Source organism: Alligator mississippiensis, chromosome 1, assembly GCF_030867095.1.
Source record: "Alligator mississippiensis isolate rAllMis1 chromosome 1, rAllMis1, whole genome shotgun sequence".
In the NCBI taxonomy this organism is placed as follows: Eukaryota; Metazoa; Chordata; order Crocodylia; family Alligatoridae; genus Alligator; species Alligator mississippiensis.
Window position 1 is genome coordinate 422,267,097 of NC_081824.1, and position 18,177 is coordinate 422,285,273.

At 42.6% G+C, this 18,177-nt stretch overlaps 1 protein-coding gene across 9 annotated transcripts in view; it reads right to left on the minus strand.

Moving 5' to 3' along the window:
• NBEA (neurobeachin) overlaps window positions 1-18,177 on the minus strand; it is an 882,854-nt gene that overhangs the window by 503,462 nt on the left and 361,215 nt on the right. For 8 of the 9 annotated variants that reach the window (XM_019498256.2, XM_059716302.1, XM_059716129.1 and 5 more), the window contains one exon: window positions 16,329-16,424. The exons of the other annotated variant lie outside the window; for it this stretch is intronic. In XM_019498256.2, the coding sequence (XP_019353801.2) occupies window positions 16,329-16,424 (96 nt within the window). The remainder of the gene's footprint in view (window positions 1-16,328; window positions 16,425-18,177) is intronic. 9 annotated transcript variants of the gene reach the window in all.

The following is an 18,177-nucleotide window of genomic DNA, read 5'->3' on the forward strand; positions in this document are numbered from 1 at the left end:
GCATTCTGGGGATCCACCAGTGAGGGTGTCATATTTAGGGATCCTGGTTTTCTCTGATCAAACAAATCCCCAGTTTTTGGTTTTAAAAAAGTAACCCAAACTCCACATTTTTCTGTGATTAAAATGAAACACTACTATATATATATATATATATATATATATATATATATATATATATATATATATAAATTTTGGGTTACTATAGTGGTGTTTCATTTAAAATCAAGCAAAACTGTGGATTTTGGGTTACTTCTTTTGAGGACTTTTTTATCAGAGGAAACCAGGATCCCTGCTTATCACAAGACCTGCCTTTGAACCCCTTAAACATAAAAATGAAGAGATCTGTTCTTCAGCTATGTGTCACAACCCAAGGGTGTGATTTTTTTTTTTGTGCGCGCGCTTCGGCACTGCTGAATTATTTTCCCGCCTTTTGTAGCTTTCTTTGCAGGTTGCATTTCTTCGCTGCAACACAGAAATGCACGTTGCAAGGAGTTCCCGCCATTTGTATTTAAATTCGTGCCCCACTATTGGTCAGTTCTAAATTATTCCTACGTGGCGGCTAGCGATTGGCTTACTAGCTGTATAAGAGGCTTGAGTGGTTTCCGCCCAAGTCAGAGAACTTTGAGCACGCTGCAGAGTGCCTCTAAGGAGATTTGACTTGCGGCTAAGCTGATTGACAGACTGATCACCTATTGATTCTTTTCCCCGTCGCCGAATGATCCCTCGACGTACCCTTCCCTGCACGCAAAGTTCCACAGAGCCTCGAAAACTTCGTGTGAGTGAATCAGAGTTCTTTCCGAGTCCTAGGATTAAACTAGGAGTTCTTTCCGAGTCGCTTAAACTAGGATTTAAGCGAAGTATTCCTGGAAACGTTCCAGCCTACAATGCGACCATCTTCAGTGTAAGTAAACAATCTTAAACAAACATTAAGCGTCCGTGCCTAATTCTAGCGCGCTGCCTGCCTTCCCCGACCCGGCGTGTCCGGGCTGCTGGCCACAGCCCACGGCGCAAAAAAAAGGGCCTCGGATCGTTCCCGGCCCGCACGCTATGAAGGATGATGAAATAAGACTTCTGTATCTCAGATCATACTAAGGTAGAACCCAGATTCTTTGCATTGTTATGTTCCTAATCTCCCTGTGAAGTTGAGGGCTTGCAAACTGGCTTGGGGTAGTACATAGAGCTGCAGCAAACAGGTGCATGGGGCCGTAGAGTCAAGTCATCTGCCTGCTGCAACTCTTATTTCAAAGAGCGCTGCTTCTCGAGTCATTTGAGTGGGATCGCTGGTATTCTCCAGCAGATCAGATAAGAAGCCTCCTTGGAAATACTATTTGAAATACACTGCAGTAAGCAGATGACTGAGTCATTCTTAATTCAGCAACCTGCTGTAAACTAAGCAGGTTGTGAACCATCCTTATGTTAAAAATGCTTAGTAACAGAATCATATTGGGTGCACATGATCAGCTGGTTATCAAGTATGATCTCCATGTTTGGGCTATTCCTTTACCACGTATTATGGGAAGTATAGCATAGTATATTAGAACTACAGCCTAGATTTCTCAATTCATCAATGAACTTGCATTTAGCAGTATTTTATAATTCAAGTGAATCCAACTTGCATTGTGATCCACGTCACTGTAGACACGACATGCCCTTACCATTATTTACAACCTCAACTCAATTTGCCATCTGTAGACGACCTACCGTAATTTATGTTTTCTTCCAGATCACTGATAAAAATATTGAACAACACTAGTGGTATTCCCTTCACGATAATGATTCCCATCTCTAGTTACTGTATTTACCTTGCATATCACACATACCTTTTCCTCAAAAATAAGCTTCCAAAGATTGTGTGCATGTCTTCAGCAGGGGAAACTAATTTTTTGCCAGAACAGAAGTATCCCACTTTGATATCTGCTCTACCCAGGTCTTAAAACCAACTGCCCAGGCAATATGTGACTCACATTGGACTTGACCCACCAAGGGATTCTGTCCAGCCCATGGTGGGTCCCTCAGCCCTGCTCAAGCCCAGGCATGTGGGGCAGCCTGGGCCACAGTGTGTGTGGCTGTTCCCGCTGCCCCTGGGTACGCAGCGGAGCAGGAGTGGTGTGGCGGTTGGACTCACTTCCAGCAGCCCTGCTGGCAGCAGTTCTTTCCAGCTGCAGATACTGCTAGACCTGGCTTGTGCACCTTAGCCTGTCTGCCCTGCAACCACTGCTGGGGGTGGGACCAGCATGGCCAGAGCATGTGGCTGGGCAGGTGGAATGGGGCCACAGACAGGGGAAGGAGTGGGGAAGCAGGATGGGCAGGCAGGGGTAGGATTGCAGAGTGGTGACAGCGTGGGGAAGAGGCCCAGGGCAGAGTTTTTATCTGCTCCCCACAAGTACCTGTGACAAGTGCCAGTTCTGTGGGCACAGGGGTGCAGGGAGCAGATTATGGCACTTCCCCAGGCCCCGGCCCTACACTATCATGGTCCTGCAAACCCAGCCCCAGCTCCACCTACCCATTCCACTCCCAGACACTGCTCCCCGCCCACCCGTGACTCCATCCCATCTGCACTACCCGCATGGGTCCTGGCCAGTCAACAAGAAGACGCCAGGATCACCAGGCAGTGACAGCATGGGGCCAGGGCGCAGGGCTGAGCCACAACCTGCTGTGGAACTGGCACCATCAGTGATGTGCAGGGAGCTGATTGTGGCTCAGCCCTGGGCCCTGGCCCCACATTGTCACAGCCCCATGATCCCAGCCCCGGTCCCACCTGCTACACTCCCAGATGCCATTACCTGCCTGCCTGTGGCCCCATCCCATCCACCCATCCAGATGTGGGTCAGAGCCACTTTGGGAGTTTTGATAAGTTGTTGCGGGGAAAAGGGGGCCTGGAGGGGTGCTGATGTGGTGGGAGAAGGTGGGGAGGTGCTGATCTGGCCTGCAACAGCTCATCAAAATTCCCTAAGTGGTCCTCTGGCTCAAATAATTGCTCTCCCATCCTTTAACCCATTAAATATATGCTGCATTGATGCTGTATAATGCAAACCAATGTCAAATTGATGCAAAAATGTTTTTCCAAATGGAGATACTTGAAACAGAAATTCTAGAATGTGCGTGTGAACTCACTTCAACAGGTTAACTCTAGATGCTAAAAAAGTTTAGCTTCACTGCTCATGAGTTTAACAAAAACATCAAGGCATTCTTATTTCTTTCCTAACTGCCTCCTGCATTTGCTTAAGTAGAGAACATACGGTCAAAATAAACAATGAGGTCTACCTGTACTGATTATATTTTTATGTACTAGATTTATACGTTGTCCTTCTCAGCAAAGGCTTAAGGCAGCTTATAGAAAGAGAACGAATAACTTATAAAGTGGGAAAATGAACAACAGAACAAAGTGAGGGAAAAAAAACAACTTATAAAAACAAACCTGCCCAGAGACCCAGGGAACATCAGAAAGACAACAGATTACATGTAATCAGTCCTGAATAGGTGAGGCATCTCCTACAAAACTTGGGCATTTTCAAGTCTGCTGGGTCAGACAACCTGCACCTGCGCATCCTGAAGGAACTGGCTGAGTTTAAAGCAGCACCAAGTTGTTTGAAAAGTTGTGGAACTCGGGAGGGAGTGGTCCTGGAGAACTGGAAGAGAGCCAGCGTAGTGCCCATCTTTAAGAAAGGGAAGAAGGATGACCCTGCACACTACAAACTAGTCAGCCTGACTTTGGTCCTGGGGAAAATCTTTGAAAAATTTATTAAGGAGACCATCAATTACAAGACATGGTGTTAAGAAGCAACCAGCATAGCTTTGTGGAGGGTAGATCATGCCTGACAAGCCTAGTGCTTTTCTATGACCAGGTAACTAGCCATCTGGATGAGGGGCACAAGGTTCACAACATTTATGAGGACTTCAGCAAAGCCTTAGATTCCATCTCCCACGAGATTCTCTCAAGCAAACTGGAGCGTACTGGTTTGGACCAGTCTACAGCGAGGTGGGTGGACAACTGGCTTAGAGGCCACTCCCAGAGAGCTGTAATCGATGGGAAGGACTCATTCTGAAGGTCTGTCTCCAGTGGTCCCTCAGGAATCAGTGCTTGGACCCATGCTCCTTAATACTAACAACTTGGGGTGGAAAGCTTGATGATCAAGTTTGTGGATGATACCAAGCTATTGGGAAATGCAGGCACATCAGAGGATAGGGTAAAGATGACCTGGGATGACTGTGACAGACTGGATTAATGGGCAGAATGGAATCAGATGAGGTTTAACAGAGAGAAGTGCAAGATCCTCCAAAAGATCCAAGGAGGTGCTATTCCCTCTCTGTATGGCATTGGTGAGGCCTCAACTGGAGTACTGTGTCCAGTTCTGGGCACTGCACTTCAAGAAGGATATGGATAAGCTTGAGAGGGTACAAAGAAGGGCCACCCATACGGGGAAGGGCAGAGGATAGGCCCTATGAGGAAAGGATCTGGGCCTGTTCAGTCTGAATAAAAGAAGACTGAGAGGTAACTTGATAGCCACCTACAAGTATATCAGGGAAGGCATATCAAAGGAGGAAAAAGGCCAATGCGTATAAGCTAATAGAGAGTAAATTCAGGCTAGACATAAGAAAAAAAAATCTCTCTGTAAGGGTCACCAAAATCTGCAACACACTCCCAGCAGAGGTGGTGCAGTCACCATCCTTGGAGGTGTTCAAGATGAGGCTGGACAGGCACCTTGTCAAACTCATCTGAGCCCAATAACTTCCTACAGCCAGCAGCAGGGGACCAGACCTGATGATCTTACAGGTCCCTTCCGGTGATATGATTCTATGATTCTAAGTAAAGTAACAAAAATGAAACAGAAACCCCCAATACCCCAGCCTAGCCTTTCCTGCTTATTTTTTTTTCCTTTCATTTCCCTCTCCCTCTCAACTAAAAATGTTGCTGCAGAATTCCCTGGTTACACTACTGTGTTGTGGCCCACCCATGAACTTTGATACATAACACAAAGCCAGCTGGGCACCTGGTGCATGAGTTCTCAGCCATAAACACAGTTTATCAGAGTGGTAATTTTAGAGATACATATCTCTTAAAGAACTTACGGATTTCCCTTTAAATATTTCTTCCCCCTGATAAAAACTGCCCAGAAGAAAGCTCATGTACTAACATTATGCTATCATGGATCTCTGTTCTGCACATGCAGCTTCTGTCATTAATATGATCTCCTGGTGTCTTGAAGTAGTAAAATAAATGAACATGGAACAGCTGGCTTAATATTACACTAGGGAAGACAGAACTTATAATGATGTTAGGGAAAGGGAAATATTTTGAGAAATCTACCAGAACACAGAACTCACACATGACTGATAGCTTCCAGACACCAAATATAAGGGTAGTACGGGGAGCTTTAAGGTCATGCCACAGTGCTCCTAAACAGAGAGATAGTAAAAATGGTAAGGAGTGCTTTCCATCATCAGTAACTCCTCCTCTTGTCACTTTACAGTCTCCAGATTTGAGCTGTGCTGCAGAACATTGCCTACAGTCTCTTCTACAGTTACAAAAGGTGCTGCCTATGATATTAAACTCTGCATCAGTCTGAAAGCTATTCCTTCTAGAACAAAGGAATAATTTTTGAGGTCCTATTGAAATTCAAAGCCTTGATTTTTTACTTATTGATTATAAAAAATAAGCATTTAAAGTGTTCTAACTAGACTCTTGGTTTTTTATTGAATTTTATTTATTGATATATCATATTTTCCCCCAATCAACATGGGGAGGGTGGGGTGGCAGCCTCATCTTAGATTCAAGTACTAGCCTAGGGCAGGGGGCAGCTCAGATCCAGCTTTGGCTCTGGTCCCAGGGCCAAAGCTGGAACTGAGATGCTGTTTTCCCTGGGCCAGGGTGCCTCATGTACCAAAGGGTAGGAGCATGCCACAAAGGCAATTCAGGAGAAAATGCACGATGAATGTGGGGGCCCATGGGGGAGACTCACAGTGTGCACCTTGTGGGGCAGAGGGGGAGTGCAGGGGACACTTTGCAGGCTTCCCCCTTGCTGACAACCTCCCCCCAGCCCCCAGGATGGTTACCTCCAGCTACAGTTCCAGCTCTGGTCCTGGAGCTACTGCTGCTGCTTCTGGCTAGCTGGGCTGGACTGGGGCTGGGACCAGGGTATGGAGCTGGATCCAGAGCTCCCCAAAAGCATGTGGTGGGGTATGTAGGTTGGGGAAAACCAGGCAGCAGGCATCAGGAGGACTGGAAAGAAGGGGTGAGGCACAGACATGGGGAGACAGGCACAGTGGGGAGCAAGGATTGGGAAAGTAGGGGGAAAGGGAGGGCAGGGGGGCAGGGGGCAAATGGTCATGGGGACAAGGGGCAGGGACAAGGGGAACAGGGGCTGGAAGGGCAGCAGGGGGGCAAGGGGCTGGGGTATGGCCTCTTGTCCCCTACCACTGCTTGCCCCACTACAGCAGTGGAGAGGATGAATTTAAGACCCCAATAATTAGATTCTGTACATGGAAAGTTATAACAGATTTACGCTTTTCCATATATAGAACATAATTACTGGTGATTGTCTTAAATTCAAAGTACTCTTGGATTCATATAAATATGGTATCAGGAACTAAATATCAGTATCAGAGGTCAGCTCGCCTATGGAATTCCAGTTTCCTTGCTATAGGTTTGTCATATAACAAAGCCAACATCAATACTGAACAAAGGGAAGACAGCACACTTGTCTAATTCTAGTGATAACATCAAACCCATCTGTTAGTTCCTGGCTGCAGATCAGAGCACATCTGGTAGTCTCCTAAAGACTCTTGAAAATCTGGACAATTTTACAAGGTAATCCATAGGGTTCCAATATCTGTCACAGGGACCCCTAGCTACACTATCAAAGGATTTCTAAAAATCAATGAAGTTTAAAATGAATTGTAGCTGCTACTTAAAGATACTGTGTTATAAGAAGATATGATCAAACCAAGAATGTATGAGGCACAAAAAGCTTATTTTTCTTGAAATATAATTGGTGGTACTGCAGGCTCTATTTCAGAATAAATGTACCAAAGAGTTTCCCTGGGATTGACAGTAGCATGAGTGAATAACAGTTACATTTAAATCCCCTCAGGACATTTTATGATTTTTCCCCCTTTCTTCTGGATGGATTGTGTCCTCCCATTCTTGGCTGAAGAATCACATGGCAGGATTTGCAAACTCTCTACGTTATTTGCTTTGGGCAGGTATTCAGGGTATGGACAGGCATTATATTTCTAGCAGAAGAAATTCTGCTCTCCTGCTAGAAACTGGGAGAGTATAGACAATTGTGCAGTTTCTCCTGCAAGAATCGTACCAAATTTGGATATCAAAGTTGCTTGTAAGCCTTTTTGTAGCTTGATACAAAGTTCTCATAACCCCTTTCTAAGCTCTATTAAGATATGCTCAGTTATCTCTCCTTGCTGAACATCCCTTTTCATTTGCTAGTTTCCTCTTGCCCATTAGAAATTAAGAGGTTCATTTTTGTTTCCTCCTAGCAATACGGGCCTTTCGTAACCTACTCTTCTTTCTTATACATGTCCTATGGTTTTCCAAGCTGTTTATCCAAAAATGGATTCCAAATTTGGCAAGATGAAAAACTTGTCTGAAAGCTGAAGTTCAAACTCCATTCTTGTTTACAGATCTGTGGATGCATCTACATACGAAATTAATGTGAAGCAACTCTGAAGCAGTTAGAGCCACAGTTAACTGCTCCTGGGTGCAGCATCTACATGTGCACCCAGGACAACAGCACTTTGATCCAGGGCAGAGCTGGCAGCAGGCTTGGTGTGGTCAGCCCCGGGTTCCGAGTGGCAGCATCAGGCTGTGGAGGGGCTGGTTGGGGCATGAGAGTGCCGAATGTGAGGAGCTGTGTTGCTAGGCAGCAGGCAGGAGTCTACCCCCCTGCTGCCTGGGCTAACATTTACAATTTACACCCGGGTCAGGGTTCACATAGGTTTCATTGCAGTTAATAACTCTGCTGTAAGATAGTACTGTCAGGAACAGTACTATCTTACGGCAGAGTTAATTTACTGCACCCTGATACCAGAGCACATGTAGACAGTGACACTTTACTGTGGAGCTAATTAGTCAACTCCTCAGTACAGCGCACATGTAGATGTACCCTGTAAATCTGAAAGAAGCTTTCTTTGTAAGCAATTTATTTCATTTCACCTGCAGGTGGTGGTTGCCATTCTATATGCTCAAACATCTCAAAGTGATAAATGAACCTTTCTGCTGATGCACAAGTGGTCTACTATTTGAATCTTCATTATGTTGTCTCATGTGGAGAAATAATCAGAGCATTCCCACATAAATATTGACTTTTGAAATGTGTAGAAAACAGGCCATATTTCACTGAAGTGCCAGACTGACACAAAGTAAATAGTGTAGCTTTCCATTTATGGTACCTATATTAAGAAGTGACAGGACAACAGGGGAGGTTATGCTCAGGGGCAACCAGCATGGGTTCATTAGGGGCAGGTCTTGTCAAACCAATCTGGTGGCCTTCTATGACCAGGTCACCAAGTCCTTGGATGCAGGTGTCGCAGTGGATATAGTCTTTCTGGACTTCAGGAAGGCCTTCAACACTGTCTCTCACCCCATTCTCAGTAAGAAACTAGGAGACAGTGGTGTTGATGCCTACACGGTCAGATGGGTCACTAACTGGCTGGAGGGCCACACCCAGAGGGTGGTGGTGGAAGGGTCTTATTCGACCTGGAGGGATGTGGGCAGTGGTGTTCCCCAGGACTCGGTCCTTGGGCCCGTACTATTCAACATCTTCATCAGTGACTTGGGCGAGGGGGTAGAAAACACCCTGTTCAAGTTCGCAGATGACACTAAGATGTGGAGGGAAGTGGGTACGCTAGTAGGCAGGAACAGGCTGCAAGCAGATCTAGACAGGTTACAGGGGTGGGCCGAAGAGAACAGGATGGGGTTCAACACTGACAAGTGCAGGGTAATGCACCTGGGGAGGAAGAACCAGCAGCATACCTACAGGCTGGGGAACTCCCTTCTTGCCAGTGTTGAGACAGAAAAGGATCTTGAAGTCATCATTGATGCCAAAATGAACATGGGCCGACAGTGTGGGGACGCAGTCAGGAAGGCCAACCATACCTTGTAGTGCATCCACAGATGCATCTCAAGCAGGTCCAAGGAGGTGATCCTCCCCCTGTACGCGACACTGGTCAGGCCACAGCTAGAGTACTGCATCCAGTTCTGGGCACCATACTTCAGGAGGGATGTGGCCAATATGGAGAGGGTCCAAAGGAGAGCCACCCGCATGATCAGGGGTCAGCAGGGCAGGCCCTACAAGGAGAGGCTGAGGGACCTGAACCTGTTCAGCCTCCAAAAGAGAAGGCTGAGAGGGGATCTAGTGGCAGTCGACAAACTAGTCAAGGGGGACCAGCAGGCATTGAGAGAGTCCCTGTTCCCCCGAGCAATCCCAGGAGTTACAAGAAACAACGGACACAAGCTAGCGGAGGGTAGTTTCAGGCTAGACGTTAGGAAGTGCTATTTCACTGTCAGGGTGGCTAGGACCTGGAACCAACTTCCAAAAGAAGTGGTGCTGGCTCCTACCCTGGAGGTCTTTAAAAAGAGGCTGGACGAACGTCTGGCCGGGGTCATTTGACCCCAGTATTCTTTCCTGCCACGGCAGGGGGTCGGACTAGATGATCTTCTCAGGTCCCTTCCGACCCTACCAACTATGAAACTACGAAACTATGACATAAGGTCTGAACCTGCAGCATGGAAAAAAATTTGCCACTACATGGAATGTTTCTTGATCCTTTCCTTCCATGCATTCTGGAAGTACTCCAGGCTTTGCAAATCACTACTGAATGTTACGAGGCACCCAAGAAGAGAACCAGACAATGGAAATAATATTTTTATTCCCACTGGTGAGATCTGGAAAGGAGAATGGAAAATAGAAGGGGAAAAAAAACGTCAGGGATGCCCAGGTAAATTAGTAGCAATGGCAAATAGAGTAGGTAAGGGCACATTTTATAATAAAACTGGAGTAGACAAGGAAGGGAGAACACATTTTGTTTCTTATGGGGATAGACTATGAATCTGAAGAAGGCTGGGGAGCAGCTCTGATTAGTAACAAGAACAAATAAGGACTCAGCCTTGTTTCAATACAGAAATCCCCAAATGGATAAGCAGTGTCCCCCTCCTCTGGCCAAGGGTTATCTCAAATGAATTAAAGTTGAACACATTAAACACACAGAGTTTTAATTCAATTTAATGTACTTGTAGCATAGGACTAAACTAGGACAATTTGTGAATATGTGATGGATAGGTCCATAGAGAGAATCAGACCAGGCTCCAAAGTCTAACAGTTAATTTAAAAACAAAACAAAAGTTTCACAACCCATACAACTATGAACATAATCTTAAAATTGTGAATGAATATTAAACAAATTAGGTTGTGCCAGAAGGCAAAATTAATCTATGATACCTGTAAACTATCTAATTTTAGCTAAAATTTAACCACCGATTTTGTTAATTATTTCACTGGTCAAAGAATTATGCAAAAAAAAGAAGACAGACAATCAGGCCATGAAGCTGAGCTACAAGGTGCTGTTTAAGCATTTTACTTGGTGCAGAATTTGAGAGGGTGCTAATATTTTCCGTCTCCCAATTTTATTTGATGCGTGTTCTCTTAATTATCATGACAATATACATTTTCAAGGATATTTACATTGCCTAAGTAGTAATAGGTGCTCACATTTTGAAAGTCAAAGAGAATATAGTACTCTACCCACTTTAAAATACTGTGTACTTGACTACAATGAAATACCATTGCAGCTTAGGCAGATTGATTATTTCTAAATTATCCTATCTGATATTTACTGGTTAAGAGCTATCCTGCCCACTCAGTGCTCATTCTATACATGACCCATTCGCTAGCTCCATGTTTAAGATCATCATTTTTTTCTTTAAAGAATATTAAATTATTTTAAAATTCAGGTGGTCAGAAAGAGTATAAAAAGTTAAATGACGTGTTAATTTTCCAGAGTTGTATTCTAATATTTGTCCTGTGCAACTGGTGTTATGTATTAATTTGCAAAACAGTTACCATGAGACATATTTTAAAAATAAAGAAAATGTAGCCATTGCAAAGATAATTCTGTGATGTACCTATCAGTATAAAGACAATACAATCTTAGTTTTACCACAATCCTCATAACCATATGAGGAACTTGGCTTTATCTTTTTTCTTTAGTTCTTATTTTTGCGCTTATACAATGCATTAAACTGCAACAAAAACTGAGGAGGGGGGGGGGTGTGTGTGTGTGTGTGTGTGTGTGTGTGTGTGTGTGTGTAACATTCAAACAACTGATAGAGCATAAGCACTAAAAATGTTAATTCCCCCATAAACTACACTACAGCATTTACTTAGTGGTAAACCACATCTACACTACCATCTTCAATCTGGATTAAGAACAGTTTCATATGCTAAACACTTCAAAGTAAAGCTTAATGCAAAATGCAATGACAATGAAAATCCTCAGAGCTTATATTTGATACTGGCTGTACTTGCCCATTAGATGCATGTTCCAACTGCATACGGAAAAATATTTGAAGCTACTATGGCCTTGCGACTACCCAAAAATAACTAACAGAACATGCACATTATCAAAAAACAATTTAAGAAAAATTCACATTATATTAATTTTAAATACATATTTAAATAACCAGCGATTTCCCTACATATTGCCTAATTAAATGCAAGTCTGAGTGATTGGATTCTGGGTACCTAAATTTTTACTGTAGTTTTAACTGAATAGTTTTATTAAGCAAGCATAAACTGAATACAGAGAGGGTGGAAGAGCAAAGCTAGGACCAACATAAAAATGAACTACCATCCAGTTTTCAATTACATTCTTGCTGGAGCATGAATGAAAGTTTAAGGGTTACAATTCTACTAAAGATGGATGCTTTTAAGCATCCAACATCCCTCCCCAATTACCAAGGTCTAGTCTCAAAGGGCTTTAAATACAGTTCTACCAATAATTATATACGTTTTGTTAAACGTATCATTGCGTACACAGATTCATCAAAATGATCATTAGACAATGAAAAAGAAGGAACTCCTACAATAAAACCAAAGTGGATAAAATTCAGAAAAAAAAACCTGCATTTATATTATTTTTTAGAATGTATTTCAGAAAATTAAGCTTATTTAAAATGAAAAAACTATGACAACCAATATTGGGATCTAAACTTACTATTACGTAAGCATATGGAGCCAGAATTATTGTAAAAGATAAACAAACTTTTAGCAGCTGTAGCTGCTTTTGAAGGTGCAGATAATATTGTACTATAAATCTGAAAAATGGATTAGGAGTTGAAAAAGGAAGAAAGAAATCTTAGTTTCCTCTTTCAATCTTTGAATCAAAGCTAGATCTGAGAAGCTGAGATCTACAGGCCTTTATACATGTGCTCTGGGAGTGGCGGTAGTGCATGTGTAGGCACCATATGAGTTCAAAAATTCTGAAGGACACAATGTCCAGAAACAATCAGCTTAAAACACTGACAAATATTGCTTTGTTAAAAAGCTAGTTTTAAATGCAAAGTATTTTAATGTTTTCCCTTCACTTTTCTAAGCTTGCTTAAGGTAGTTTGCAGAGGCATAGCAGGCAGTTTTGTTACACAAGACAGTGTCAGCTCCTGCAGCGCTGATGGCTCTGGTGTAAGCCACAGCAGCAGCAGCTATTTTTAGTGGCCCCTAACAAAAGTAGCACCCAGAACTGCTGCCCTGGTTGCCCCTTCTACCCTCCCCCCAAATTATACTACTGGTGGTTGTGTGTAAATAACAAAAAAAGCTTTCAAAATGATTTTTGTCCCCCAGCATTGAGGTCTAGTTTCCACTGAAAAATAGCTCAGTACATATCACAAGTAAACAGTTCACCATCTAATAAGAATCACCATTCACCATTTTATAGCATAATGAAACATAAATAAAAATTCCAAATATACGTATGTTAAGCTATATACTGCATTTTTTCCCATACAACATGCCCTAAAATATAGTATACACCTTGTTTTGAGAAGGCAGAACAAAGGGAAACAAGATTTTGCCAGAGTTATGGCTGCACAGATCAGAGACAGAACCCTAACCTTCAGCTCACTCACCCTCCCTTTCCTGCTTAACTGAAGCTAAAACCCTAGATGATGTTGAAGTCCGGTCTCCATGGGTGGATCTATGCTTTCAAAAAGAATTAAAGAGCCTTCAGGCTAGGGACAGACATTACACGTAAACTGGTTTAAGTGATCAGAAACAGGTTTAAACCTGTAACAGAACAGATGCTCAGTGCACATAAACCAGTTTGAAAATGGCTGAAACCAGTTTGAGATAAACCTGGTTGAATGTAGTATCAGACTTAACTGATTTGGGTCAAACCATTTTATGCAATATCTGTCCCAGACCCCTTCCTGGTTTAAGTTAAACCAGACTCCCCCAGCATCCCAGCATGCTCTCAGGGATAGGCGGGGCTCTCTGTTCCACAGCAGAGCTGGCCCCTCTCCTCTGCTCCCTGGCTGGAGCTCCAGCAGAGACTGCAGGCATCTGACTGCCTTTCCCCTGGTCCCCCAACTCCCACTCCCTGCTAAGCAGGGATTCCCCCCTCCCCTCTGCCTTACACAGACACCTCTCAGCATCAGCTAGCATACCACATGCTGGCTACGGTTTGTGCTGAAAGGAGACAGGACAAAGGCAGACAGGACTGTGTCCTTTTTGGAGCTAATCAACAGGTAGCTGGCAATGTCCCTCCTTGGAATGTTCCCTTCCTTGTTTAAGAACAGCTTGAACTAATGAAAGGGACTTCATTTTCTGATGGGGTGTTAAATGCTGATAACAAAGCTGATAAATGCTCTGTTATCAAGGAGAGGAGGGGGGCCTCCCTAATCAGAGTATCCTGCCAGGGCCTGTCCATGCCCCGCCCTCAGCTCAGCATGGTGGAAGGGAACGGAGGGCTGCTCTGGTGCTCCCTGGCTTCTAGCCTGAGCCACTGCAGGCATTTGCCTGCATTTCTGGGATGTCTGTGCTGTTACAAACCAGTTTAGCTTAGCCAGGTTAGACCAACCTGCTAAGACTGAATCAATTCAGGCTCAGGCTTTTTGAATATCTGTTCCTAGCTCCAAAGGCCATGAACTATGAGGAAGGAGACTAGGAGCAGCTAGCAGACAGCAAAACTACCCTAAGAAAAATTAGCTTGATTAGTGGGACATAGACATCAAGACCATTAAGAAGGAAAGACACTTGTTAACACCTCTGGAATGAAGAACAATGGACTATTAAGTCAAATGGCTCCTTCCATTGCCTGAATACTAATACAACAGCTGCTGCACTATGGAGCAGGAATCAAAGCAGGGTGCTTCTATCCAGGGCAGGAAAATTAGCTTCCCTGCAGCATGATTTTAAAGGAAAAGGTGTGTTGTGTGTGCAATAAAAGATGGTATTTGCTTACATGCCACTTCCTTGTTTATAAAATATTATATCAAATTTAGGGTAAAACTGAAACTTAGGAGCAAATCAACATGTTAAAATAACAAAAATAACTTAAAATTACAATTTCAAAGATTAAAAATCACTTTGATTTAAATCAATGCTGGTGAAAGGTAAGTTTATATTAGTGAATATATATATGATTACTAGGTATATGGTTTAATAAATAAAACAAATAAGTATCTATTAATGATAACAAAATTATTGTTGAAAGCCACCGTAGAGGAGACAAGTCTGTTATAGAAAAGGGTTTACTTTGCTTTGGTGTCTTGGTACACATTGCCTCTATCTTTTTAAGAATTTATGTTTTTCTACTCTTGCTACCTGTATTATATCTCAAGTTCCAGAATACAGTATTAGCAAAAATCTTCTTTTTTCCCTGCTACTATGACCTATCTCTTGTCCCATACATAGCCTTTGTATATCTCTTTTTAAATGCCTAAAATTAATTTAAAATTTGTTCTGTATAATTTAAAGTATGGTAATCAAGCTGATTTACAAGATGATATGGCTAAAAATGAAACATCCTAATGCACACTACATAAAAAGGCATTGCACATGCAGAAAAAAGAAAACAAGATTTAATTTAATCTGAAGGTTTCTTCTGCAGCACTTTTGAATTAACAGCATGTTTTTCCTTTTATCAAGGATGGATTAAGTGCATCAGTTATGTCATAAGTAAGAATATTAAATTAGCAACTCAAGATAAAAATATGCTCATCAGATGTAGAAGAACATTTCTGGTAGGAGAGTGGAAATAATAAGAAATGCAATATCAAGAGAAACTATAGGTTAATATTTATTAGAATTTGAAATTGGTACAGTCAGTAGAAAGGTTTGGAATGATAAATCCAGTATACTAAACTTTTATCTTATTGAGGGGTTTGGCACTCTGAACACCAATACTTTATATATACACAAAGAATTATGAGTAAATGGCAGTTCAGCCTATTGTACTAAAAAAAAAGATTTAACTGCTAAATTTTAGGGTTTTTTTAGCATGCCCTGTATCCTTCCAAATTATATCAGAATGATGTATGTTTCCTGAGATAAACCATAATCAGCTTTGTGGTACTTGTTTATTCTCCCAATGTAATGTACACAAAAGCTGGAATATGTATGTGGAAGCCTGACTAAAAATGCATCTCTCAGATCATGGAGATACAATTTCCTGGCATCTAAAATCATGCTTATGTTTATTTTTCATCTGAAAACTCAGGCCTAAAATATACATTATTTGTTGTGAATACATTTCTCCCTTTCTAAACCAGCATAGGATCCGACCTATGTAAAACAAGAGTACAGTTCATAACATATGAACATTAACATGCCATCAAAGTGAAAAAAAGGAGGAAAAGGAAGGGAAGAGAAAAGGAGAAAATACAGAAAAGGGGAACATTAAAAAGCACTAAATATTTCATTTATTGCAGTTAATCAATACTTTAAATTTTTGCTCAATTTCTAACATAAGTAAAGGATGCACTGTTGTAGCCACCAGAATAAGCCAAACCAAAAATAATTAATAATTCCTTCTTACTGTTCTTTTCCTTAACACTGTACTTGTGTTTTCCTACTACACTGCCTACTAGATGTTGCTGAAATGAACAAATGGGAAAAAGTCAGAAATATATTTCCTAAAGTAAATGTAGCCAGGAACTAAAGTATTGTCTTAAAGGTATCATCATCATCAGGTGACAGGCTGATCTCCATGTAACCTGCGGCGTATACTTATTTAGCAGCAATTACATCATGGTTAGTTCTTGAATTACATTACATTAAATAAGAACACCCAAACAGGTTAGGAGATGATGTTAATATTACCTTTGTAAAATGAGTGGGCAAAGCTCTGCTCAGGAATTAACTTGGCAAGGAATCCATGGCTCAAACTTGGGTGAGGGATAGATGGTATGACCACAACTGTGGAGAAAATCATGGAATCAGATGTGAGCCAGCTAATAATTGCGTGTGGCCTGGTCCACTGTGGATCCATGACAGAAGTCCTATCTCATTGAAACATGCAAGTATGGCACTATCAACAAAAAAGCATCTCTGAAGGAAGGAAAGCAGTTATGTATCGAGAGATAGGAAAGAGCATACCAGTTAGTAGGGTACTTTAAAGAACAACATTTATAGGGAAAAGAGGAAAAAAGACAGACACAGCTGAAACAGTTAATAGAAACTAGCAGTTTCCTACTTCAGCATCACAGTACGAACACATTAAATAAAACATAAAATTATGATTTTCCATAACTAATAATTTACTATATCTATATTTAAAAATAATAATCAGCAAGGACATTTTTAGCAGAGTACAAAGTAAACTAAGTTATAATAATGAATCATATAATAATGAAGAAAGTAAATATGACACATTTAAAATTATATTCCAGGTAACATGAAAACTTGCAGCTCTAAAAACTAAAACAAAAAAAAACCATATTCAGTACAAGAAGCAACATATACATGAAGAACAATGTGCAGAGATTTGGCCACCAACTCCTAATGACTTTTCTCCAATTTTTATGGCTGTTCTTAGGTAGCAAATGGCACAGTCCAGAGGAACCTGAAAAAGCCACTGGACTGGCAGACCAGAATTACAGACAATGGTGGAATGTACTTGATCCCTAATTCCTGATATGTTCTTCAGCTGATAGATATCGAAGGCCTTTGATACGGTATCCCACCCCATACTGGTGAACAAGTTAAGAGGCTGTGATGTGGATGACTGCACAGTCCGGTGGGTGGCGAATTGGCTAGAGGGTCGCACCCAAAGAGTCGTGGTAGATGGGTCGGTCTCGACCTGGAAGGGTGTGGGCAGTGGGGTCCCGCAGGGTTCGGTCCTTGGACCGATACTCTTTAATGTCTTCATCAGCGACTTGGACGTGGGAGTGAAATGTACTCTGTCCAAGTTTGCAGATGACACAAAGCTATGGGGAGAAGTGGACACGCCGGAGGGCAGGGAACAGCTGCAGGCAGACCTGGATAGGTTGGACAAGTGGGCAGAAAACAACAGGATGCAGTTCAACAAGGAGAAATGCAAAGTGCTACACCTAGGGAGGAAAAATGTCCAGCACACCTACGGCCTAGGGAATGACCTGCTGGGTGGCACAGAGGTGGAAAGGGATCTTGGAGTCCTAGTGGACTCTAAGATGAACATGATCCGGCAGTGTGACGAAGCCATCAGAAAAGCCAATGGCACTTTATCGTGCATCAGCAGATGCATGACAAATAGGTCCAGGGAGGTGATACTTCCCCTCTATAGGGCATTGGTCAGACCACAGTTGGAGTACTGCGTGCAATTCTGGGCGCCACACTTCAAGAAGGATGCGGATAACCTGGAGAGGGTACAGTGAAGGGCAACTCGTATGGTCAAGGGCCTGCAGACCAAGCCCTACGAGGAGAGACTAGAGAAACTGGACCTTTTCAGCCTCCGCAAGAGAAGGTTGAGAGGCGACCTTGTAGCTGGCTATAAGTTCATCACGGGGGCACAGAAGGGAATTGGTGAGGCTTTATTCACCAAGGCGCCCCCGGGGGTTACAAGAAACAATGGCCACAAGCTAGTAGAGAGCAGATTTAGACTGGACATAAGGAAGAACTTCTTCACAGTTCGAGTGGCCAAGGTCTGGAACGGGCTCCCAAGGGAGGTGGTGCTCTCCCCTACCCTGGGAGT